The following is a 26,495-nucleotide window of genomic DNA, read 5'->3' on the forward strand; positions in this document are numbered from 1 at the left end:
AGAGTTGATGGGGGAGCAGCAGCAGTCGACTCACCGTAGTGAAGACACCACGATGAGTAGATCTAAATACGTCGACTTCAGCTACAATATTCACGTAGCTGAAGTTGCGTAACTTAGATCAATTTCCCCCCCCCCACCCCCACCCCACAGTGTAGACCAGGGCTATGATGACCCAAGCTATTCCAACGGGGAGTCCAGAGGACATCCCAGAACCCATTGTGGTATCTTCCTTCTTTCCAGACCCCTAGTTTAAGCAATAATGGCCATGCTGAGCCTGTTTGGGGATGCCACCCAGTAGAAAGACTTCATTGGTTCTCCTGCCTCCAAAGCCAGGTCTGTGTTCCCTCTTAATCCATTTCAGGAAGGTCAGCTGGTCCACTGTACATCTCAACATCAGTACCAGGACACAGAGCAGGTTGATCTACAAGAGACAGATGTCTAGCCTATCTCAACAGTGATATTATCATCTTTGCCTGATGAGTCTGTCCCCCTTACGTCTGGCAGTGCTGAAACAAACTATCTGATCTTCCAGGAGCTTCTCCAGCAAATGTCAGTTACCCTGGAAATTGCAGTAGAGAGAATGCAGGAAAAGTCACACTAACTTCTGCATCCTGTGCTCCTTGGGCTCTGGTAGATTGGCAATGCCAATAAATGGAGGCTTGTTGGAACCAGCAAGAGACCTATGATAGACCACAACTTCAGTGGAACCCACTTCAAATAAGGCAGATAGGTGCTACCAAGTCCCCTCAAAGTAGTTTGAGTACTTTTATAATGACCATACACCTGGGTCCTTGGTGGTTGCAGCCATCCATGAGAGGTCCAAACAGCAGGGACCACCCAAAATGACACCATGGCATAAGGACCCCAGCAGACACCTAATAGATATGATGGTCATGGTCTCACAAGAAGCCCTCTCCTTGTTAGATTAGTGGAAGGATCCTCTATATGTGCACAGCAGAGTGCCATTCTTACTGCCTCTGTCCACTAAACAGCTGGTGACTAGACGCATCCACTCTTGGATGGGGAGCTCATCTGGACCATTTTAAGATGCAGGGACTATGATCTGTCCCCCACAAGGAGTAAATCTCCACATAATATCCTAGGGCTAAGAGCTGTTAGCCAAGTCTGCATGGCATTCCTACCCACCGTATTCTGAGGAACCACAATCCAAGTACTGAAGGACAATACTACAGCAATGTACTACATCGATAAGCAGGGAGGGGCACACTTATTACCTCTCTGCCAGGAAGCAATCCATCTCTGAGACTGGTGTATCCCCCTCCAAGTAACACTTTTAGCCCTACATCTTTCATGCTTGCAGAACACCCTAGCAGATCAATTCTGCACACAATACACAAGCGTTCAGTCAAGAACACATTTCTGCAAGACATCTACATCTACAAATGGGGATGCCCAAGGATAGATCTGTTTGCCATAGACTAGAACAAGCAATGCCAAGTATTTTGCTCTAGAGGAGGATCTGGCCTTCTGCATCCCCTGGATTTTGGGACTCGTGTTTACCCACTCATTGCACTGATACAGAGGATCCTGAAAAAGCTCAAACAGGATGATAATGACAACACCAGCATGGCCCAGACAGTTCTGGTAGTCTGAGCTGATGAGCCTGTCAACACAGCCCCCAATCACACTTATGGTTCAGCCAGATGTAATCATACAAACTGAGGGCCAGATCCTACACCCAAACCCAGCATCGCTGCACCTTGCAGGCTGATGCTGGCTGGCTAACAGCCACAGACAGAATCTGCTCCATGGAAGTCCAGAACGTTCTGGCTTGTAGCAGAAATGATTCCATTCGAGTAACTTATTCAGCTAAATTGAAGAGATTCTTTTTTGGGCAATGCAGAAGCACCTACTCCCACTAGAAAACCCAGTAGCAACTATTACTTGCTGGCCCTAATGCATTTGGGACTCTCAATTACTTGTATGGAAGTCCATCTGATGGCAGTTTCTGCTCATCCTCCAACTGAAGATCTGTCTTCACACCAAACAGTTGCTAGGTTCCTCAAGAGCTTCATGTCTTTCCTCTAGTCCGAGAGACCCTGTCCCTCTGGAACCTCACTGTTGTATTATCAGGGTTAATGAGGCCTCCCCCTGAAACTTTTATTTACTTGCTCTTTATACTACCTGTCTATGAAGACCATCTTCTTAGTGGTTAAAACCTCATCCAGAAAAATAGGACAGATCCAAGCCCTCATAGCAGCACCCCTGTATACATTATTCCATAAGGGCAAAGTGACATTAGGACCTCACCCAAAGTTCTTTCCTAAAGTTGTCTCAGATTTTCACCTGAATCAGGTGATTCACCTGCCAGTTTTCTTTCCCAATCCTTGTGCTAATCTGGGGGAAGTTAAATTTCACGTTAGATGTTGTTGGGACTCTCTCATTTGGACAGAATAAGACCATTCGGGAGCTTGCCTAGACTGTTTCTGGCCTTTGCTGAGGGGATGAAAAGTCAGCCTATATCCACCTAAAGACTATCTAAATGAAACTCAGACTGTCTTGCTCTATGAGTGTGTGTTTGGACCCACCTATGCAGATAGGAACCATTCCACCAGAGCTCCAGCAACCTCTGCTGCTTCTCTAAGAGGCATCCCAATATCTGAGATTTGCAGAGCAGCTACCTGGAATTCTGTCCACACCTTTGCCCAGCACTACTACTTCGTATAGGGCTCTAGGTCTGACGCACACTTTGACAGAGCTGTCTTACAGATATCCTTTCAGTAGACTGTGATCACCCACTTTCAGAATGTGATATCACTGCTTGTGAGTCACCAGAAGTAGACATATGGACATCACTTGAAGAAGAGTAGAGTGGTTACTTATGCTGTAGTAACTGGTTCTTCAAGGTATGTTGTCCACATGTATGCCATGATCCGCATGCCTTATCTGCTAGTTTGCAGCCCTAGATCAGGTGGATTCTGTTTTAGTGAAGAGTGGTTGCTGCCACTCCCCCTTTTCATCCTCTTCTATGCAGCACCAGAGAGGCTATGTCTAGACAGCATTGTAAACCTAAGGTTAGTGGGACTCAAGTCAGCTGACGTGTGTCAGAGAACCTTGGGCTTTAACATCTATCCTGCATTTTAACCCTAGATTAAGAATTTTCTGACCCATGCTCAAACCTAGGGCTTTGAAGTCCACACTGTAGAGCACAAACCCAAGTCAAAGTAACCCTATCTCCAGTAACCCTATACCTAGCGTCCTCAACCCCCACGTCGATACTCTAGTCCTTCTGCTGTATAGCACTGTGGACAAACTCTCTTGCCCACCCTGTTTCCTAACTGCAGTGGTGCTATTAATGGGACTCGGGTGCCCATAAGGAACACGAGTACATAAATGGCATAAGTAGCTCCTTTGGTGGCTGTCTCAGTAGAACGACTGCAGTTTGAGAAGGCTTGCTAGTCAACTACCAACTAATGTGAGAATTGGGCTCTCCAGCTCTAAGCTGAGTCATATTGGCAGGAAAATGCCCATGTGCATCTATTCTGAGGATAATTAGAACATCAATCTCTCCAGGACTGTCAAACTATTAAATGAAATGTTGCCATTCTTAATTTTTAAAGTGGGAAGTTCAATGAAGGTGTCTGTCTGTTTTGAAATTTGACATAAAATGAAGGTATCAGAGGAAAAAACACACACACACACCAGTCTGGCCGCTGCCGGCTGCAGAGTGATGAAGTGCATGCCCAAGGCTTGGGGTGCAGTGTGCTCCAGCACCGCCTGAGGCTCCCCTATCCCTGCTCCTGCTGCACCCTGGGAGGCAGGGATAATGGATCCTCAGGAGGCTGCGGGGAAGTTTTGGGGTTGGCTCCCACTTATCACCCTCACAGTGCACACTGCCTGGCCGTTCCTGTCCCACAGCCGCAGGTAGGCAGGGGGGACCCAGGAGCAAGAGCCACTGCGCTGGCTGCCTGAAGCGCTGCTCCTCTGCTGCCAGGAACTTTGGGATATATCTGGAGGACATCTAGGACCTAAGTCAAGCTGGGACCACATACCCACAGGAAACCAGTAGGGCTCGGACCGTAGGTCCCAGAGGCTTGGACCCTCCAGCCTGGCAGGTCCTGGGACCTTGGGTCTGAGCCCTAGATTAGCACAATTGCAGTATAGACACAAGGGGTGTTTGGCTTGAGCCTGGGTTCAGACCTGGGCTTAAACTGCTGTATAAACATACCCGCAGTTTACAGGGCACAGTTGTGGCCTCAACTGCTATTCAAAAACAATCCAATTTTCTGTGCTTGGGATGCATGCACACCAGAAGTGGAATGTGGACAATACATCTTGAAGAACCACAGTTAATGGAGAGTAACCATTCTTTATAGTACTTCAGATATAGTGCTTCAAAAATATAAAGCATATAGGTGATTGTTTAATTATTGCAATCTAATATTTTTGTAAATTTAATATCTTTATAAATAATTGTCCGTCCACTCCCTTACATCAAAAGAAGGAATAAAAAGGGTTTTCTTAATGGTGGTGTTGCAGGAATGTGAAAGTTAAACTATTCTCTAACTAAAAGGGCTAATTTTAAACCTAATGATGTTATCATTTTACTCAACTCTTCCAATGCACTTCAGCTCTAGCTTGCAAAATCTTTGCTATTTCAGTTCACAGGTCTACACACAGTGCTATCCTAACCCATTTTATTATGGTTTTTATATTGCAGGTAATGGTATTCAAGAGACTAGGCAGAGAACAACAAAATGCATATTCACTTAGAAATTTTCAGGGCTTTAACAAAAGTCTTCACGAAGTTTAATGTTTAGTGTATTCATGTTTGTTTTGCCTAACACCAAAGTTGCTTTTGACTTTGCGTTTTACATATTAAGATTTATTATGTCATTCCTTGGTTTCTAGTTCTTCCGTATCGTATTGTTTTTAGTGCATAAATGTTTTCTTGGTAGCATGAACAGTTGTCCACTTTTTTCTGTTAGCATAATATTCATGTTAAAACATACTCATATCACAGTACCCACTGATGAAGCACAGGGTAACACAATTTACCCCCTTTTTTTCTTTTTTTAAATCTCTAAGTCTCCTAGTACATTCTTGTCTGATCTTTGGTTTTTTTGGATTGTAAACTCCTTGAGGCTGGGGCCACATCTTTGTTCATGTCTTGTACAGTGTTGAAATACTGTTAGTTCTTAGGTATAAGTAAGATCTGCAGGATTGGGCCTTTAAAGTTGTGAATTACATTGCATAATTAGGAATGAGTTAGAAGAAATTATTAGCAATATACTTCAGAAAAGGAGGAGTGTTTTAACTTGTATTTATAAATTAACAATTTAATATTTCAAAGTTACAGTCAGCTTTTTATTGTATTTTTAACCTGTTTACAGAGGACAGTGAATTGCGAAGAACCTTGCAGAGTTTGGCCTGTGGGAAAGCACGGGTATTGATTAAAAATCCAAAAGGCAAGGATGTAGAAGATGGAGACAAATTCATCTTTAATGGTGACTTCAAGCATAAATTGTTTAGAATAAAGATCAACCAAATACAGATGAAAGAAACAGTATGTATTAAAATACTCTTACTCTTTGCATTTATTTTGATTAAACTGATATTGTGCCTTGCTTACCTATATGTCCTGGCTGAGTTGACACGGTCTCTGCATTTCCAGCAATATTTTTCTCATCCTGGGAGGGGAGAAATATTTCTGGTCTCATTGGTAGTCCGTTTGTGTCCTAAATTGTTATGATCTCACATTCCTTTCAATACATCTTAACTGTTTGGACAATGTCGTTGAAGTATTGACATTACATTGATTGAACAGAACAAAAGTAATGCTGTTAACACATCAACTGTTTTTATTTGGAGATAAGAGAGTTATTGAAATAATTATCATCCCCTCTGTTGCTGTGAATGTCTTTGGGAATGGATCCCAATTCCTGGGGTCAGCATGAGTGACGTGTTTAATTAGCATGTCCAGTTGTTTTCCTTGTCTTTAGCATACAGAACTCCTTGAAGCGTACAGTCCTGGAATTATTCTCTATTTCAGAAGGCCCGTATACATTAAGGTTTAGTAGAAACCTCATCTGTATTGATGTATTTCTTAATTAAATAAATACTGTTGTTTTTTTAATTGTAGTTTGGTTTATCAAGTTTACTTTTTATAAGAACTATGTGAATTTGCTTTGCATGTGCTTCATTTGTATCCTTAGTTTCCTTTAACAGCATCAGAACATCCGAGAGCCCAGGTTTTAGGTGTGCGTGCTTGTCTGTCAGAAAGAGAAGAATAAATGAATATTGTTCCCTTCCACATATTAACTGTATATTTCCCTAAAGCTTAACCAAACATTCAGAGACAGAAAAATTGGCAATGAAAGAGTGCTTGATGCATGTTGTCTTGTCCTTTAGGTTGAAGAACAGGTTAGCACAACTGAAAGAGTGTTTCAAGATAGACAATATCAGATTGATGCTGCTATTGTACGAATAATGAAGATGAGAAAGACACTCTGCCATAACCTTCTTGTTTCTGAATTGTATAATCAGCTGAAATTTCCAGTAAAGGTAAGTGAACTCAATTTCCTTTCAATCCATACTAGAATTTTTTTTAAATGTCTGGTTCGAGTGCTCACTCATGTCCATTCCATATTAGGTGTGTGTGCTCGCCACATGCACTGGTACCGGCAGTTTTTCCCTCAGTGGTATCCGTAGGGGAGCGGCTCTGGCGCCCCCTGGAGTGGCGCACACATGCTGCAGTATAAGGGGCGCTGCCGGCTCCCCCATCTCCAGTTCCTTCTTGCCACCAGTGACAGTGCTGGAACATCTGCTGCTTTGGCTATCATTTTGTTTCGTTCAGTGTTTCTTCCGAACGTTTCCTGTAAAATAGTTGTAAAATAGTTAATAGTTCCCTTAGTGCTAATTCTAGCCTGGTCCCCAGGCTTTAAGCCCTGCGATCATTGTAAGCGGCCTATGCCTATCAGCGACCCGCACGCTAATTGTTTGAGGTATCTAGGCAAAGGACACACAAGCGACAAGTGTCGCATCTGTAAATCCTTCAAACCCAAACATAAAAGGACAGAGACACATCCGTCTGAGGGCGCTCCTGATGGAGTCAGACCTGGAGTCGCTCCTGCTGGAGTCCCTGACCCCAGCACCCAGGTCCAACTTGGCCTCAAGCACTACAGCGTCCGTGCAGAGCACCCCGCCAGCACCGTCTTTGAGCCAGCACCGATTTCCCCCCCCCCCCCCGGCTCCGGTCAAGAAGCCAAAGAGAACCACAAGGGGAAGATCCCTCATTTCCCGTAAGGGAAAGGACAGGCCCAGAGGAGAACAAAGACCCGTGGTGGGTGGCTTGATGCCTCCATCAGGGAGTCGGGCCCCAGCTCAAGTTCAGTGGTCCAGCCCATTGGGCACTATGCCTGCCACCTGAAACAGTGACGAGGGCCTCCGTCATCTAGATGTCCCGTCGACACCAGAGACCCTGCAGGCAGTGTAGGAGATCCTGTCGTTATCGGTGCCGCCCACACCGGCTTCGGCGGTAGCCCAGTCCAAGGGTAAACCTGCCTGGGGACCTTACCGTGTGTCTGCATCTCAGTGACACCGCTCCCCATCATGGAGTCCCACCAGCGCTCGCCTGCTCTGAGCTGTCATGCCTCGGAGGCAGGCTCAACGAAGTCCTTTTTGGTCTCCAGACCCTGGGCACTGACAGCGGGATTCGAGATGCGGCTCGCTGGTAACATGGTGCAGGCCTACCAAGGCATGTGCCCCCTGGCAAGAGCATAGAGACCAGCCTTTCATGTCCCCAAGGCCTCGGCACCGGTCATGCGAACCATCATTTGGACGCGGCCACCGGTCACCAACCCACCAATGCCAGTTGCTGACACACGGATCCCTGCAGTCGGGGAGATCCTCCCAGTGACCGGCCCTCTTCAGCTCCCGTTCCCGTTCCAGGTCCTGGTACCTATCGAGCAGCGTGAGGTGCAGGTCACCCGTTGACCGACGCAGAGTGCCAGTGGTCCCCAAGTTCGCATGCGAGGGACTCTTCTCGATCAGTCAGGTCAGTGTCGAGGTGTAGCAGCCGGCACCGCACGGAGAAGGAATGCTCGTCCACTCGATCATGGTCACCTGCCAGTGACCACTCTGCCTCCGGCTGCAGAACTGAGCAGGAGTCCTTGACGGCGGGACAAGCACTGGCGGTACCGTCCACATAGTCAGCACTGCAACTGACCCCTTGGGCCCAAAGCCAGTGGCATCCTGGTACCCCTGGAACCTTTGGGGGTTTCCCCAGCCATCGCAGACAGTCCGCTCGGTGGTGGGAGCCTCAGATAGGCCATCGGCCTCAGCATCCCACTCTCCACCAGAGGTGTAGGCCCCAGAAGGCAGAACCCACTAGGCCCATGAGCAGACAGGGGAACAGCCTGCTGGACCACCAGGGGACGTTGTAACGCCCAGTGTCGTCTTCATTGTTGCTGGACGAAGCCATCATGGGTCCCCTTTACCCGGTTTCTCAAGATGATGCTAAGGCTCATCAGAAACTACTGAAGAGGATCACCTCCAACCTGGGGCTCCAGGTGGAGGAGCTAGAGGAGCTATCGGACTCCCTATTTGACGTCCTATGCTACACAGCACCTACTCCACAGCATCTGCCCCTACACGAAGGGATATCAAAAATTATTAATGCCCTATGGCAAACCCCCTCCTCCCTGCCCCCCATTTCGAAAAGGGCTGAATGTAAGTACTTCATGCCAGCTAAAGGCCACGAGTATCTCTACACCCACCCGGCCCCAAACTCTCTTGTAGTTGAGGCAGTTGATCAAAGGGAGAGGCAGGGGCAACCCAAACCTACGCCCAAAAATAAAGAATCCAAGAGACGGGATCTGTTTGGGTGAAAGATTTATTCATCTTCCAGCCTTCAGTTGAGAGTGGCCTACCACCAAGCCCTCCTTGACCGCTACGATTACAACATGTGGCAAGCCATGGCCCAGTTCGAGGTTTTGCTTCCCGAAGGGTCCAGGAAGGAATTCCTGGCGATCCTTGAGGAGGGCACCACAGTGGCCAGGGCAGCTCTCCAGGCAGCTTCGAATGTGGCTGACTCTGCGGCTTGTACTATGGCCTTGGCCATCTCCATGCAGTGGGCATCCTGGCTGCTCCTCTTGGGTCTGTCAACAGAGGCTCAGCAGTCAATGCAGGACCTTCCCTTCGACAGCCAGGCCTGTTTGCAGAAAAGACATCTTAAGGTCATGCAGCTTACTGACTCCCGCACTACCCTGAAAACTCTAGGGCTGTACATCCCCGGTCCAGTCTGTAAGCAGTTGAAACCACAGCCAGCTCATGGCCAAGGGAGCCAACCCCGGCAGGAGCCGCCCCACAAAAAGAACGGGCTACAAACGCCGCTCAAGCCACCCACCCGCTCCCTGCACCCAATCAGGCTCGACCCGCAATAAGCAGGGGAGCAAGCAGGCGTTTTTAGGGTGCACTCAGACCTACCAGACTATACCCCAGATCTATCTATCCCGCCTTTTTCCAACTGCCTTTCTTTTTTTCTCCTGGCATGGACCACCATAACCTCAGACCATTGGGTCCTCAGTACAGTGGCACAGGGTTATATCCTACAGTTTCTGTCTACCCCCCACCCCGCTTCACCATCCCTCTTCAGGGACCCCCTCTCACGAGAGTCTCCTCGCACAGAAGGTAGAAGGATTGATGCAGCTGGGTGCGGTGGAATAGGTTCCCCGTGAGTACTGGAACAAGGGGGTCTATTCCCAGTACTACTTAATCCCAAAAGCCAAGGGTAATCTACGGCCCATCCTGGACCTACGAGACCTCAACAAATACCTAAAGAAGTTGAGGTTCCGCATGGTCTCCGTCATCCCCTCCCTGGATCCAGGAGACTGGTATGCCACCCTCAACTTGAAGTACTTTCATATAGCGTTCTTCCAAGGACACAGGCGCTTCCTATGCTTCATGATGAGATCGGACCACTACCAGTTTGTGGTCCTCCCTTTCAGCTTCGCGACAGCACCAAGGGTGTTTATCAAGTGCACGTCAGTGGTAGCAGCTTACCTCAGGCATCAGGGTATCCAGATCTACCCGTACTTTGACGACTGGCTGATCAAATGTCAATCCAGGTCCCAAGTCAAAAGGGATGTTGGCCACGTGCAGATCCTGGGCCTGCTGGTAAACGACAAAAGTCGACGTTAGTTCCAGTGCAGAGGATAGAGTTCATCTGAGCGGTGCTCGACTCCACCTGCACCAGAGCGTTGCTGCTGCAGGAGAGGTTCCAAGCGTTGGTGGACCTCTGCATGGTAGTCTCCATGTTCCCCCCAGCCATGGCCAGGGTTTGTCTGCCCTTGCTGGGACACATGGCAGCATGTACGTATGTCGTCTGCCATGCCAGGCTCTGGATGCGACCCTTACAGCAGTGGCTCGTGACGGTCTATTCCCAGTCCAGAGATCACCTGGAAAAGGGCCTTCCAGTGTCCTCGCAGAGGGTTTCCAACTAGATCACCTCCTGCATCTGGACCTGTTATGAACTGGCACAGGTCCCGCTGCCACTGATTGTGAGTGCCCACTCAGAGTTCAGGTGTCTTCGGCAGCCTTCCTGGCGCACATCCCTATTCAGAACATTTGCAGAGCTGCGACGTGGTCTTCAGTTCACACGTTCACGGCGCACTACGCCATCACTCAGCAGGCCAGAGATGACGCTGAGTTCGGCAGAGCTGTGTTGCAATCTACGCGTTGGTGAACTCCTACCTGCCTCCATTGGCACTGCTTGGGAGTCACCTAATATGGAATGTACATGAGCAAGCACTCGAAGAAAAAAGAATGTTACCGTTTCCGTAACTGGTGTTCTTTAAGATGTGTTGCTCATGTCCATTCCACAACCCGTCCTCCTTCCCCACTGTCAGAGTTTCTAGCAAGAAGGAACTGAGGGTGGGAGGAGCTGGCAGCGCCCCTTATAGCGCATGTGTGTGCCGCTGCAGGGGGCACCAGAGCCAATCCCCTACAGATACCACTGAGGGAAAACCTTCCCGCAAGCGCACATACCTAATATGGCATGGACATGAGCAACACATATCAAAGAACACCAGTTACGGGAAAGGTAACTGTCTTTTTTATTAATTTTTTTTCTATTCTTTTCTATCCTTCTAAAAGATGAAAAAATAAGTAGTGTAGGATTTAATGGTTGAATCAAAATCAAAGATTCAAATGTTAAAATGTTTTCTTTAACAATGAGAGGGGGAAGTCAGCAGGTTTTACCAGGAGTTTATATATTTTTATATTTAGAAATGCATTTTTAATTTGATGTATTTTGTTATACAATTTATAGAGCCAATTTTTAAAATAAAGATTACTGTCCTCATTTTACTATAGTGGGATTGAAAATAAAAAATGCTTTTTATATTTCATTTATATTACTAAACAGAATACCAATTTGATCTTTTCTTATAGCCTGGAGACTTGAAAAAAAGGATTGAATCTCTCATAGATAGAGACTACATGGAGAGAGACAAAGACAACCCCAATCAATACCACTACGTTGCATAACGGAGAGAACTTTTTTTTTCTAAAAAACACCAGAATAATGTATTCAGGACATTGAATACCTATGCTATTTCCAGACTTTACTTTTAGTAGATCTCAAGTTGATGTATACTATTCAACCAGCTGCATGCACTGGTGTGGATGAGAAGCAAAGGAAAGGTCTCTTGGATCATCCTTGTCAAGACTCCTTAGTGATTTTTAAATGGCACATCTTTTATTTTTTAGTTCTTCCATTTGTTCTTTTGAGTTCTTCAAGATATGTTTGTTCTCCTTTGTTTAAAATTAACTTTTTGAAGTTGGAAGGGAAGGTAAAAAAAATATTCTATTTTTCTGTGACAGAGATGCAAGTCTGGCTTATTTATGTATGTGTTCATGACAGCACATCCATAAAGACCCTTAATGCTGCATTCTTTAGCTACAAAAATCACTCTGGTATCTTTTAAAACCCCTTTTAATTGATTAACCCTTTATGTACCAACACTCAGTGAATTTTTGAAATTATGCACCTTGATACTGTTTTCATGTTTGTTTAATTTTCTTTCAAAATAGTTCTAAACTTCAGTCTGGTTTGGATAAATCAGGTTTTGAAGTGAAATCTTCAAAGTGCCAAGAGGACAACTGTGTTAAAATGTCTGTAGTGAGCTGTCTGATTACTTAGCTAAGGTATTCATTTGTGGAATTTTTTGCTCTAAGGCAAGTGATTTGCATTACTGTTTATGTAAAACTTCAGTAAAATTTAGTTTTGCCTTTAGAGACAAATATAAGATAATTACTGTACAGTGTACTCAACACAGGAAGAGAAGATTTCAAAGGCTTTACAGTTTTGATGTGAAGTAATAGATTTTTGTCTTGAGAGACTAAGGATTTTGTGAGTTCCCTGTTACATATTGTATATATGTAAGTTGATTTGAATTAAAGAATGAAGAACATGTAGATCTGTTAGATAATTGTAACTATAAGGAAGATACTTTTTTGTGGTAAAATTTACAAGCCTCTGTTTTATTTCACAGGATTTGCATAATGGTGTTTCATTCTGATTAAAAGCTACCAAAGGAGTTTTGATCATGGTCTAATGAGAATTTAACTAAGCAATATTTTCTTGAAAAAAAAAAAAAAAAAACCTTACTAAATTTATATAATATGATTTTTGTGCATAAATTATAAGTCCACGACCCTTTCTTAAGTATCCATTGCTAAAAGCTGACATCTTGTGGGTTTCTATATTAAAGTCCTCATTCTGTCATCTGGTCTCATTAATTGTATTGCATTCTTTGAATTATTTTTATTCCCTTTCCTGTGTGTTAGAAACCAAACTCCCTATCATATGTTTAGTACAATAAAAGTATTTAAAAGCTATTTAATATTGTAATTTAATGTAGACTTATATTTTAACTTGCTTTAATATTTAAATCTTTAGTTAATTCAAATAAAATCTCATTGATATATATTAAATATTAATTTCTTAGCCACCATGTGAATTTGACACTTTATCTCAGTCTGTCATTGAATATTAATTAACAGACCCTAACTTTTAACTAATTTATTTATTCCCTATTCACATCACAATCTGCCAAAGTCAGTTTGCTAAAACATACTGCTGTTTTTGGTGATTTAAAATAAAAAGCTTTATGTAATAAACACACAAGTGTAATGGGGCAGAGGTTTCATCAGACTAAAGACTTGTGAGTGATGGGCAGTAATCCAGTAACCTATGCTATTTGAACAATGCTCTCTACCTCAGGGGTTCTTAACCTTTTTCTTTCTGAGCCCCCTCTGCCCCCAACATGCTATAAAAATTCCACCGCCCACCTTGTCACAACAACTGTTTTTCTTCATATAAAAGCCAGGGCCGGCAGTGGGGGTACCAAGCAGGGCAACTGCCCATGGCCCCAAGCCACAGGGAGCCCCCCGCAAAGCTACATTGCTCGGACTTTGGCGTCCGCCCTGGGTGTCAGGGCTCAGGGACCCAGGCTTCAGCCCCATGCAGTGGGGGACCTAGCAAGTCTAATGCTGGCCCTGCTTGGTGGACCCCCTGAAACCTCCTTGTGCCCCCCCCCGGACTCCTGATTGAGAACCACTGCTCTACCTTATCTTTGCTGCCCTCCACCCAAAAAATAAACTCTTAACTTTCTGACTAGTGTTTGATTAAAAACAAATTGTTAAAAAACATTGATGCTATTACGATAAGATATATTTTCATCAACAAGTGAAATGGCTCTCCCTGTGGAAGCAAGGTAATTGACAGACAAGAATTCTGAGCTATGTAATTAAAAAAAAAACATACCTAGAGAGTGGTATTTGTTAGCCAAATTACTCTCACTCGTATAGCAACAAGATTTTTTAGAATCTTTTTTTGTTAGAATTTTTGCAGCCCAAACAAATGAGTAAGCATTTTAAAACTAATACATTTGCATCCAAGTCACTAGTGACTGGACGTTTAGTGGCTTATGTGAAATGAGTTGATCTTAGTACAGTTCCTTGTGTTTACATCACAATGAGGACTTTTGTTGCAGTGACCGAGACTGAAGGTTTTGCAGTCTCTGTGCCACTATAATAAAAATGGCATATGCTAATAATATTGTACAGTAATACTGTAATTGTCTGATTATGGTACCAGATATACACGTCTAGTATTAGAGGCCAAACATTCTTTATTCACGCCTGATATGGCAGTAGTATATCATGTAAATTAAAGCCAACCTATTATCTAAATTAGCACAAACAGTAATTGCCACTCAAGCCCCAATTCCTCTGCTCCTGATTCATACTCAGACGCTACTGAAAGTGTTCCTTAGATGCTTGTTTAAAAAATTGGTGAATTCTGTGGTACAGATGTGGGGACCCGCATGAAAGATCCCCATAGCTTATATTTTACCAGCTTAGGTTAAAAACTTCCCCAAGGCACAAATTCTTTTCTTTGTCCTTGGATGGTATTGCTGCCACCACCAAGTGATTCACACAAAAATTCAGGAAAGGGTCACCTGGAGTCCCTATTCCCCCAAAATATCCCCCCAAGCCCCTTCACCCCCTTTCCTGGGGAGGCTTGAAAACAATATACTAACCAATTGGTTACAATGTGAGCAAAGACCAAACCCTTTGGTTTTTAGGACACTGAAAATCAAGCAGATTCTTAAAAGAATAATTTTATTTATTAAAAAAAAAAGAATCATACCTGCAAAATCAGGATGGAAGGTAACTTTACAGTTATATAAATAAAAAGACTTAAAACACAGAGGATTCCCCTCTGACTCTGCTTCCCAGTTACAAAATAGGAATGAAACTACCTCTTAGCATAAGGTGCCTCTTGAGGACTACAACAGTTAAATACCATATCTGGGCTCTGGGTTTTTTTGGAGAGGGAGAGTTTTGTGGGGTTTGGTTTTGTGGGGTTGTTGTGCCTTTTTATTTTTTTTGTGGGGAGGGGAGGAAAAAGAGGTGTAACTATTTTTTTGTGTACTAGGAAGAGGTTATGTTGAAGCATGCTGCCTGTAGCCTATCTAATAGGCCTCAAGTAAGACTACAGGAAAAGTAGCTCAGGACATAAAGGTTTCTCTCCCAGGATTGATTAACTTAGTGGGGGCACCCATGATGAGGAGAGTAACCAAGTGATTTACCTTCCTGATGAAGAGCTGACCCTCCTTCATTCTCTGCACCATGAAACTTACCAGAAACAGAATTTCAGGGGTAAGACAAATAGTTCTAAAGCATGAGAGAGAGGATATCCTTTAACCAAGCTGGGCAAGCGAAATAATCATATTACAATGTCCTGTGCTCCATATCTTCTTTTCCACCACAGCATCTAACCATCTTTATGACAACACAATTTTATAGTCTAAAAGGTATAGCCAATTAATTGATTATGCTTACCCTTTGAGATTAAGAATATTCAAGAGACTACATAACCAAGCTCAGCCAAATTTATTATCTAAAGACAAAACACACTACGGTACATGAAAAAGTTAATACATCACCAATCCTGCCCAGGAACTGAAGTCTCGCAGTGTGTTCAGTTCATCTTGTACAGAAAAAGTGCTTCCTAAGTGCCCCCTTAAACTGGCCATCTTTTATAGCATAGCTGTTTACAAGTAACAGAGTACTTAAAGTTTAACAAGCCAGCTTTGTCTTTGGTGCCTCCTTGTACTTTCCCATTTTTCGTTTGAATATTAAATACCAAATGTTAAGGGGCATGAAGATACTCCCTAATACAAAGCGTTCATACATCTTTCATTATTTCCTTGTACTACATTCTACCTTTGTTTCATAATGCTCATACATCTAGTTTTTGACAGTTTTTGTATTCGCTTAAGCCAAGTGCTGAGCTATACGTCTCCCAGGGCATCATGGAATATATGCCGAAGCATAAATGAGCAAAAATAAGTAGTGTACAACTTAGCATAATTACCCAGCACACACACATGTATATGGTATTTATATAATAAATAGCTATTCATGTGGTGTATGTAAACATAACCTAAATGCACTGACTGACACTACCTTGCTGCTTTTTTGCACTGGGTTAGCCAAAGAAGTCTTAATAGAATTTTCTAGTTTTTTTCAAAACACAAGAATTTTAGAAAAATCTATAAATCCTAAACTATGATTCTACTTTACAACACCTTCTCCCCTTTTTTTTAAAGTATGCAAAAGTGCAGTTAACTTCACACAAACAGCCTCAACTAGGCTCCCTTAACCTAGAACTATGAAGCATATCTATCCATTATATGGTCATCTTCAGTGTCTACTGAAACTTTCAATACCTTTTAATCATACAGTGATTGTGTAGACTTGACCTTCCTTAGGATTATCTTTTAACAATTTCTGATTTGGCAAAAGCAGACTGAGGCATTTCCCATAGTTCCAGATGGAGGAGGTAATCTCTTTTATTGAACCAACATCTGTTGGTGACAGAGACAAGCTTTTGAGCTTTCACTAAGGTTGGTCCAATAAAATGTATTACCTCACCCACCTTCTCTCTAATATCCTGGGACCAACATGGCTATAATAACACTGCATACAAAGATTCCATGGGTCGTACAAAGAGTTACTGCAGTGGTCCCCACATAAATGCCCCATGGTGCCCGCCAGGGCATTTATGCACGCCCACCTAGTGCCTAGCAGGGGAGAGAAGCCGCGGCCTGGTGCCTGCTGGGGACAGAGAACTCCGGGGCTGCAGGCTGCAGTCACCGGTGTTCTCTGTCCCTGTCAGTTGCAGGGCCGCAGCTTCTCTCTGGCTTCTCTCCACGCTGCCCAGAACTGCCCCCACCAAAAAAAAACCCCGCTCGGACTCTGCTGCCCCAAGAATGGATGGAATGCCACCCCGTCGCATATGCTGCCCCAGGCACATGCTTGCTCTGCCGGTACCTGGAGCTGGCCATGTATGTGAGTATTCTTCCACTGCACTGATACTTCTGTTTTCTTGTGCTTTGCGATTTATTATTTTTTGAACATTTTGCCCCAAAATGAGTGGTTCAAATAAAAGACACGGTACGAATTATTTCAACACAGAGTGGGAAGAATCCTATTGTTTTATTGAAAATAAAGGAAAATGTGTTTGCTTATTGTGCAGTGGTACTGTTGCAGTGCTGAAAAACCTTAATGTCGAATGCCATTTCCAAACTAATCATGGCTCTTTTGACATTAGCCATCCACTTAAATCTGAGTTGAGAGAGAAGAAAATTAATCAACTCTAATCAAACCTATCTGCCCAGCAATCTGTTTTCACTAGACAAGTGGTAAAGTCTAAAAGTGCTACTATTGCTTCCTTTAAAATTGCGCATCTGCTCGCAAAGAAGAAAAAACCCTTTCAAGATATTGAATCGTTGAAGGAAGCATTTTTGACTGGTGCTGATAGCCTGTTTCAAGGATTTCCTAACAAGCGTGAGATTTTGTCGGCAATACAAGACTTGCAATTATCAAACACAGTTACGAGGAGGACACATGCAATTTCAAGCGACATGCAAACTCAGCTAAAGGATGACTTGGAAATATGTGACTGGTTTTCACTGCAGTTCGATGAGTCGACAGATATATTGGATACAGCGCAGTTGGCAGTTATGGTGAGGATGGTATTTAGTGACTTCACCGTAAAAGAAGAGTTACTAAAAGTATTGCCTATGAAAGGGTGAACAAAGGGTGAGGACATCTATAATTTATTAAAATCATACGCAACGTCAATTAGAATGCCACTACACAAGCTGTCTGCGATCACCACTGATGGGGCACCAGCAATGATGGGCAGCGCCAATGGATTCATTGCATTCTGCAAGAAGAATAAATCCTTTCTGAACTTTGTCTTATCATTGCATTATCCACCAAGAAGCTTTGTGTGTCAAAGTTCTTTCTTTTCAACACATCATGAATGCCATTATTAAAATAATTAACTCTATTCGAGCGAAACCTTTGCAACACCGACTTTTTAAGGCCCCGTTCGAAGATGTTGATGATAAACAATCTGATCTTATCTTGCACACAGAAGTATGAAGGCTGAGCAAAGGTAAAGTTCTTGCACGTTTTGTAAGCCTAACTGAAGAGATCTGAAGTCCACAAATCAGAACTTCAAGCAACTAGAAGACTCCAGCTGGTTAATGGACTTGGCTTTTCTTGCCGACATCACTGACAAATTGAACATTTTAAATCTTGAGCTCCAGGGAAAAGACAAACATGTGGCTCAAATGACAGGTTCTGTAAAACCATTCAAAGCAAAACTGATCCTGTGGATGTCACATATGAAGACGAAGTCTCTCTACATTTCCCAAGTATGAAGAAAATGGTATGCGACAGTGATTTTAACCCATTACCATTTGTTATCCAAATTCAAACACTTCTGGAACAATTTGAAAAGAGATTTCAACAGTTCACCATCACTGAGCCTGTAGTTTCCTTTCTTGTGAATCCTTTTACTTGCCAAATAGAGGTAACAGAAATGGCTACATCAATTGTGAGTCTCATTCAAGTAAGAACTGAAGATGTGGAACTGGAGATTTTGGACCTTCAAAATGATACTGTTCTAAAATTCTGCGCAACCGATGAAAACTTTTGGAATCTGGTTGACAGAAAAAAGTTTCCTGCCTTAAAAAATTTAGCATACAAAATAAAATCTTATTTCGGTTCCACTTATCTATGCAAAGTTCTGTTTTCAACAATGAACATCATAAAATCAAAATACAGATCTCCGCTTACAGATGCCCATCTTGACAATTGCTTATGAACGGAAATATCATCCTACTCTCCTAACTACGAAAAATTGGCTGTAGAAATGCAGTGCCAAAAATCACACTGACTTTATTAGAAAAACCACATGAATTAATTATACCTATTTTCCATTAAGTGCTGATGAGCGTGTATGATTAACTTGTGTTTAACTTTTTTTCATATTTGTTTGTTACTTGTATCTGGATTTCAATAAACAATACAAAGAATATTTTTTAATTAACCATTACTGGCTATCGATGTTAAAATAAAAATAATAAATGTTGAACTGCTGGTCCAAATGTAATGTTTTACTTTTTAAAAATAAATAAGATGAAAACTGTTTGTTTATTTTGTAAAAACGCCTTATTTTTCTTACAGGTAGATTAAAAAAGAGCAAATTCACATGGTAAGGTGAAAGAGTAATTGCAGAATAATTTAATTAATACCTTTTCCATGTAAAATTACCTTTTCTATCATGGATTCATATATTATGTAATATTAAATTTTATTTTTGTACTATTTAATGTACAATTACAAAATAAGCTTAGAAAAATTGTTGGCCCCCGCCACAGTCTTCTGAAAACATGAATGTGCTATTGGCTACAAAAGGGTTGGGGACCACTGAGTTAGTGTGTCTCTATATCCAAACAGCTGGGTCATGTAAAATTAAATTATGGTACTATATGGAAAGTTCAAAGGTTATGTTGATGGAATATTGAGATATCAGAAATGTATGAAATGAACTATAATATGAACGCTCTGTAGCTCACATTTCTAATATGCCACCTGTGACTATAAGTATTGTGTCTTTAAATGTAAAGCTAGAAGGGAAAATGAAAGGCAGACAGAACTAAGGGGGCTTAGTTAAAAATTGTGATTTTTTCCATAGTTTCTAATCTGTGGTGGTTTTGTTTTTATAAAGCGGAATCAATTTTTAAAATAAACCTTGGCTTTCTCCTGACTTTTGGGAGCTGAGGGAAACCTTCGCTTAAGGGAGCTTTCTGGCTGAGGATGGGGCAGATAGTTTCAGCTTTAACTTCAGGTTAAATATTAGTTTTTCCCTTCTAAGCCCTAGGATTAGTCAATAATCAGGACCTTGCACGTTGTTTCCCATAAGAAGAGACACCTTTGAAGTCCACTACTCTTGCGATAGCACCTGGTTTACCTACAAGGAATGTAGCTAAGAGCCTGTCTCCCCAGGCCCCAAACAGGAGCCTACGTCCTCGCGCCAAGTGCCCCAGGCGCCCCTCCAGCCAGCGCGCCTCCCAACGCGCTCTCGCCTCGCTGTCGCCCAGCCTCGCGCACGTGGTTTTCCAACCGACGTCTTCGCTCCCTGCTGCTCCGAGGCATGTATAACCCGCCCCGCCCCCCGCTGGCACCCTCACCGCGCGCGCGCGCGCGGGCCGGGGCCCCCTATTGTTTCAACTGCCTGACTCCACCGAGGAGCTGAACTGCGCCCTGAGGGCGCCCGCGGCCTCACTCCCGGCCCCGAGAAGCCGGCTGGGCTGGGTTATGTTCTAGCCACCTGCGACCGGAGCTGGGAGCCCGGGGCGGTTTTCGTCCGCCCGCGGCAAGGGCTGCACGGGCCCGGGCGGAACTTAGCTGGCGGGGCGGGCGGGGGGCGCTGGATGTGTCGGTCCCACCCTTCCAGCAACGCCCGCCCCGCGGCCCCGGCCCCGGCCCCAGCCCGGGAGCGCTACAGAGCGGCCCAGGCTCGCTGTCCCTGGGGCTCGGGGGTGGGCGCACCCGTTCGCACCCCCCACCCCGACAGGGACTCTGACGTCACCGGGCGGCCGCTGCAGCCGCTGGTCCCTTCCTCGCGCCCAACATGCGCCGCGGCTGCACTGACGGAACCACGTGCAGGCGCCGAGTTCACTGCACGCGCTGCCCTTGGGAGGGCTGAGCGAGGTGGAACACGGGACGACACAGAGGCACTGAAGGGGGCGGCTTGTACCACGAGGGTTCTGCAGAGGTCCCTGGCCAGCCTAGGAAGCAGGCCAAGACCGAAGGGGAGGAGGAGGGCCTCTTCCCCACCATCTCGTATCCTCTCGCGATAGTCTCCCCGCCCCCTCTCTTTGGCGGCCGAATCACGTGACGCCATGGGCGGTTACGTCAGCAGTCATATGACCGGGCGAAGTTCGGCGGGGGGAGGGGGTGTCTCTCGTGCCCGGTAGCAGCAGTAGCTCTAGTGCGGAGCCTCTCCTGCCCGACGCGGCTCCCTCATGGCGCGGATCGGCCGCGGGCTGCCCCTGGCCGCTGTGCTGCTCGGTAAGAGGCGTCGAGCCCGGCCGCGCCGCTTCACCCCTCGGCAGGGGCCCCGATCTTCGGGCCTCGGCGGAGGCGGTCGCGGTTCGCCGGCGGGGCCTTGTCCCGGCTGCGCAGGCCGGCGCTGGCAGCTGGTGGCTAGGCCGGGGGCTCCGGGCCCGCCCCGCGCTGGGGCCGCGGCCTGGGGCTGGCCTATGACAGGTGGGCGCGTCGGGCCGCGGCGCTGTGTCCTCGCCAGCGGCTGCCCAGAGCGGGGCTGGGCTGTGACAAGCGGCGGCGCAGGCAGCGAGTAGCGCAGCCTGCCTGGGGGGGGGGTCAGCGCCTTGTCCAAACCCGTCCCGTTTCCTTCAGCCCCCGTGGAGCCCTGAGCGAGCAAATCCGCCCTCCGGCGCTGCCGTGGGGGCTGGAGAGGGGCTTGTGGCGTCAGGCCAGAGGAGTTTGGGCTGGATGCGGGGCTCTCTTCCTGCTCCGCACTGAAAATCTCCCTTGCTCTGATCTTGCTTCCCTCTGCTGTGTTCTATTTTAATGTTGTAACTTTAAACTTGTTCGGGTTCAGGTTTCTTGGAAAGATGCTCAACCTTGTGTGTTGTTCTTGGATTTGCCAGATAAACGTACACTACAGTTTAAGGGCAAGCTTCTTTCCTAAGGGGGAGTGGGGGGTGAGTCCTCAATGGACCCTGTCCCTGGAGGCTAGGCGTACCAGGTGGAACCCCTGATACCCTCTCTCATCTCCTTTGTGTTCCCTGGGCCAGGAAATGAGAGGCTGAGGTGCAAACTTGGAAGTGATGTAGCAATACCCAGCAGAGCTCCCCTGCATGAGAGAAATTCTTTGGTCATACACAGTCAGATTACAGCCTTTTATGTTGTTTGGCCCTTAGATGTCTTAAAAGCAAATATCTAGGGAACTTGACTGCACTACAAAGTTCTACTGCCTGAATATGGTTGTGAACCATTAAGTTAAATGACATGGTGTTGGTCAGTGTAGATAGGACACACATAGTCAATGTTGTGTTTGTAACACATTCAGAGCGTCACCAGTGCATTGATATCTGGCTGATTCTGCAGACCGATGAAACAGTAGCTCTCAGGTGTAGTGAACTTTCCCATTCATTTTAGGGGCTTGTTGTCTAATGTGACTATTTCAAATGACAACATTAGCTCCCTGCTGAGTATGTTCAGCAGAAACAGGGGAGGGTGCAGTGGGAATGGAACTAAACTTCCATCCCTCAAATGTAGCTGCTACTGCTGAAATGTAGAGGGAAAACTTGCAGGGAGAGTAAAACTGAAATCAGTATCACTAAGTAAAGGATCCTGTATTGGATTTGGGGAAGCAGTGAAAGGAATGGGTTTGTGAGGGCAATGTGGCCTAATTTTGGCTTTCCTGATGCACCTTAGACTGGAATTAGGTGAAAGGAGGACCTACAACATGCAACTTTGAACCTTGCCAGTGATGTATTGGCTCTCAGTTCTTGCATTGGATGTGCTGATTAAACATAGTAATCTACCAGTTACTTGCTGGAAAGCACTAACTCGCAAGGGCAATTGAGGAGATGTGCATAATCCAGATTAAAAGGCCAGTAAATACTTTTCAGACACAATAGATGCAAGAACGATGTCATTAATCTATTTGTTTTTCTTTATAATGTGCATTGGTCATACTGGGGGACAAGACAGGGATTCAGAGTGGTAATTGTGTTAATCTGTATCAGCAAAAATAACAAGGAGTCCTTGTGGCACCTTAGAGACTAATAAATTTATTTGGGCATAAGTTTTCGTGGGTTAGAACCCACTTCATCAGATGCATGGAGTGAAAATACAGGAGCAGGTATAAATACATGAAAGGATGGGGGTTGCTTTACCAAGTGTGAGGTCAGTCTAACGAGAAATCAATTAACAGCAGGACACCAAGGGAGGAAAAATAACTTTTGAGGTGTTAAGAGAGTGGCCCATTACAGACAGTTGACAAGAAGGTGTGAGTAACAGTAGGGAAAAGTTAGTATTGGGGAAATTAAGTTTAGGTTTTGTAATGACCCAACCACTCCCAGTCTCTATTCAGGCCTAATCTGATGGTATCCAGTTTGTTAGGCTAGAAAACTATTGTCATAGGTTCATAACTGTACAGATGGGCTGGATACCAACACTGTAGAAGTCTGGTGTTTGAAAACCCATATCTGAATCTTGCAGCTTTGGGGTTTTTTGAAAACTTAAGTTGCGGGGAACTTGTATGTGAATGTTTCAGATCAACTTTGTACTGTTGTTAATCTTATCTTCACTGGTGGCTTGTTGAAGCATGCTGTTCTTGACATACAGATCCTGTATAGTTTACAATGTCCCCTAATATATCAAATCCTGATGAGCCATTCAGAATGGACTTCTATAGTTTTTCTGGCTTCTGAAGAAACAGGGTTCTGGGACAATGCACAGTGAAAACTCTTGAAGGTGTAATAAAGTGCAAATGCTAAGTGGATCCTGTAATCCTCCTCGTCCAACTGAGATGTGCTTCCTAGATTTCTGTTCAAAGGCATGTGAGTTGTGGAGTTAAGGGTTTGGCCTTTGACCAAATGGCCTTACTAAATTTTCATGGGATGCATGGCATTGGTTACAAGTAGCACTACATGGTCTGCTGGTGAGCTAACTTGGTAAAAACTGTTTGATTGAGATGCTAATGCCAGGAGCTGAAACTAAACCACTGAGGGCATGTCTACCTGGCATGTTGGAGTAAGCCATCCAACCCAGGTCAACAGACCAGTGTTAATGGGGCTTGCTCTAGAGCTTTACACTACGTCTCTTGCTCTGAAGCTTAGGGGTAGGGTTGGGCTTAAGAGCCTCAGCCCCAGCCCAAGCTGCAACTTGAAAGTACTGTCTATGTGGCTGGTTTTAGAGCGCTAGCCTGATCTCTTGACCCAGGTATGACCCGAGATGCCTCAGATAGCCCACAATGAAAATGCCAAGGTCAGGGCACGCTGCTAAAAGGAGAGCAGATTCTGCCAAAACTGGTGGTTAACACTGTAGCTAGTCACCAACCAGCCACAAACTGCTCCTGACCCCCCACGCTGTATTATCAAGAAACAAAGCAAAATAAATCACACAGCCCCCTTTATTGCATTCCAGTTATCTGGCTCCCAATCAGCAAGTAACACCAAAGACTGGCCGTACAGGGTCAGACCAGAGGTCCATCTAGCTCAATATCCAGTCTTCCAACAGTGGCCAATGCCAGGTGCCCCAGAGGAAATGAACAGAACAGGTAATCATCAAATGATCCATCCCCTGTCACCCATTCCCAACTTCTGGCAAACAGAGGCTAGGGACACATCCCTTCCCATCCTGGCTAATAGCCATTGATGGACCTATCCTCCATGAATTTATCTAGTTCTTTTTTGAACCCTGTTATAGTCTTGGCCTTCACAACATCATAATAGATGTCCAGTAAGGTGAGGAGTTATTTAAAACTCTACTTACTACACAAAATGTTCTTCTTATCCCCAAAGGGCCATCCACATTACCAGATCAGTACTAGTCTGGATCTTACCCAAAATATGCTGCCAGCCAATCCTTTGGTATCTAAAATTAAAGGTTTTATTATAAAACAAAGAGAAGAGAGTTGTTAAATGGTCAAAACAACAGGGTGGATTTGATTTAAATCACTAGTCAGGAAGACTCGATTTAATCATGGATTTCTACATAAAAGTGCATTCTTGTTGGTTGTTATAACCTTAATACACATTCTTCACAACTCAGATGTAGGTTTAATTTTTAGAAGGTACACTATAAATTTTTTAAGTGATTTATTTTGACAACTTTTTAGATGAGTTTTACAGCTATATCAGAAAATGAATGATTGGTTATTTCATTTATCAGAGGTAATTGGAGCAGATATTTATGAAGTCATTGGGAGGTGAACTATCTCCAATTCAACAGGTTAATCATTAATATTTGGAGGATTTTCTTGCCATCCTATATGAGGAGGAGAACATCACCAGACAGACATTTAAATTTTTATTTAACTAAAACAACATTCTGTATTGTGGATTTTTTTCTTCAACAGCAAACATATAATTTAATAAAGCAAGCATATGAATTTCTTAATTTAGTTAAACATTCAGGTTTTTTAAAATCAGGTTTGTTTTTGTAAAAATTGTTTTAACTAAAAAAATGAAATATTAACACCCCCCCCCCCCATTTAACTTGACTATGTCAGCCACATCAACACGAGAAACTTAAAATATTGGCTTCTGCAGCTAACTCAGTCGTCTTCACCTTCATTTTCCTGTTTGTTCATAATCTGGAAAAGAAAAGCAAGCTTTCCTGCTTTTTCAGGTCCCACATGATTTCTCAATTTGGAATGAATTAGTCCAAAGGAAGAAGATATTCTTTCTACACCGGCAGAAGAAGCTACTGCAGTTAAGAGTGAGATTATCACTTCAACAGTCTCTGAATCCAAGTGCTTAAGTGACTTCCACCAGTTCACTGGTGTTGCCTTTCTTTAAAACATCATCAGCAAACATATATTTCTTGAATGGTTCTTATTCCCAAACTGGGTCTCTTTTACGGTCTCCTGCCATTATAGGTTTTCCCTTCTAGCGAACGAATCGTATGGTAGATCTCAAATCAATAAAGGCAACACTCAGAAAGACCTCAGGACTTCTGGAAAATGCTGCTCAAACAGTTTCACTTCTGTTTCTACTGCCTGTCCTTCCCTTCTCACATTTATTGCCAGACTTCTTCTCCTTGTCCAGATCTATTCCACCCCCAACAATCTTCTGTTCATTGAACTTTTGGAAACTTTGCACTTTTAGAGAGAGATAAGGGATTGACTCTGTGTACACAAATTTGCAGAGGGACAATAGGGCGAGGTCTCTTATTTCTCATCTCTATATATTTATTTTAAAAACATTTTTGATGTTAACTGTGATATCTCTGAAGACACAAATCCACAGTTTGAGAACTGCAAAACCAAGCACTTCTGATGGTATCTTCTAGACTGAGCACTGAGTCCCATTTGGTAGATAGATTAACCTAAATCTATACAGAAGCCCCTGGAATCCCATAAGATTTGGATACCTAATTCATGAACTATTAGGTTTTGTAAATGTGTTCTTTCTTAAACATTACATAAATATATTCTCTTACTATAGAATCAGAATTTGTAATCCCTATTTCATGATGAGATAGTTTTAATTAAGATACATTATAGCTCAAAGATATCTTTAGATCAGTTTTTTCCTCAAAGCATTTTATCTAAAAAAAATCCAATTGACATTTTTTTTTAATCATTGATTTTTATCCACCCTGCAAAGCAGTCATACGTACATATGACATCAGAGTTCGTAGCAGCACTGGTGAGTTTGCTGGCTCTTTGAAACACATCCACATGGATGGGTCTGTCAGTCCTTTGTTAAAGCTTCAGTTTGTAGAGAAGTTACTCCAGAGGTGAGAAGCAGGATAGAACACACAATGGAGAAGATGCAGCTGCTTGTTTTTTATATCCTTGCCATGTGGCTTATACATTGTCCCAAACACAAGCTCACATGGGC

The 26,495-nt window shown here is 44.1% G+C and overlaps 2 protein-coding genes and 1 long non-coding RNA gene across 7 annotated transcripts in view; 2 read left to right on the forward strand and 1 right to left on the reverse strand.

Annotated features, from left to right (window-relative positions):
• Positions 1–12,630, forward strand: part of CUL4A (cullin 4A) — an 80,385-nt gene extending 67,755 nt beyond the window's left edge. For 2 of the 3 annotated variants that reach the window (XM_074963952.1, XM_074963943.1), the window contains exons 18-20: positions 5,355–5,527; positions 6,373–6,525; positions 11,413–12,624. In XM_074963952.1, the coding sequence (XP_074820053.1) occupies positions 5,355–5,527; positions 6,373–6,525; positions 11,413–11,508 (422 nt within the window). In that variant the 3' untranslated portion in view covers positions 11,509–12,624. Of the gene's footprint in view, positions 1–5,354; positions 5,528–6,372; positions 6,526–11,412 lie in introns of all 3 variants that reach the window. The other variant, XM_074963934.1, reaches the window with a different exon arrangement.
• LOC141994022 (uncharacterized) lies at positions 8,871–15,965 on the reverse strand. 3 transcript variants are annotated; one of them, XR_012640996.1, is made up of 3 exons: positions 15,477–15,965; positions 10,024–10,131; positions 8,871–9,172 (listed from the first exon to the last, which is right to left on the reverse strand). It is a non-coding gene; the product is annotated as an uncharacterized LOC141994022 (long non-coding RNA). The 3 variants fall into 3 exon arrangements; XR_012641002.1 differs by having other exon boundaries at positions 10,024–10,134; XR_012641003.1 differs by having other exon boundaries at positions 10,024–10,134; positions 15,472–15,965.
• Positions 15,966–20,808: 4,843 nt separating this feature from the next.
• Positions 20,809–26,495, forward strand: part of LAMP1 (lysosomal associated membrane protein 1) — a 33,675-nt gene continuing 27,988 nt past the window's right edge. The window contains exon 1 of the mRNA XM_074963985.1: positions 20,809–20,964. Within this exon, the coding sequence (XP_074820086.1) occupies positions 20,919–20,964 (46 nt within the window). The 5' untranslated portion in view covers positions 20,809–20,918. The remainder of the gene's footprint in view (positions 20,965–26,495) is intronic.

This window comes from Natator depressus, chromosome 1 (genome assembly GCF_965152275.1).
Source record: "Natator depressus isolate rNatDep1 chromosome 1, rNatDep2.hap1, whole genome shotgun sequence".
In the NCBI taxonomy this organism is placed as follows: domain Eukaryota; kingdom Metazoa; phylum Chordata; order Testudines; family Cheloniidae; genus Natator; species Natator depressus.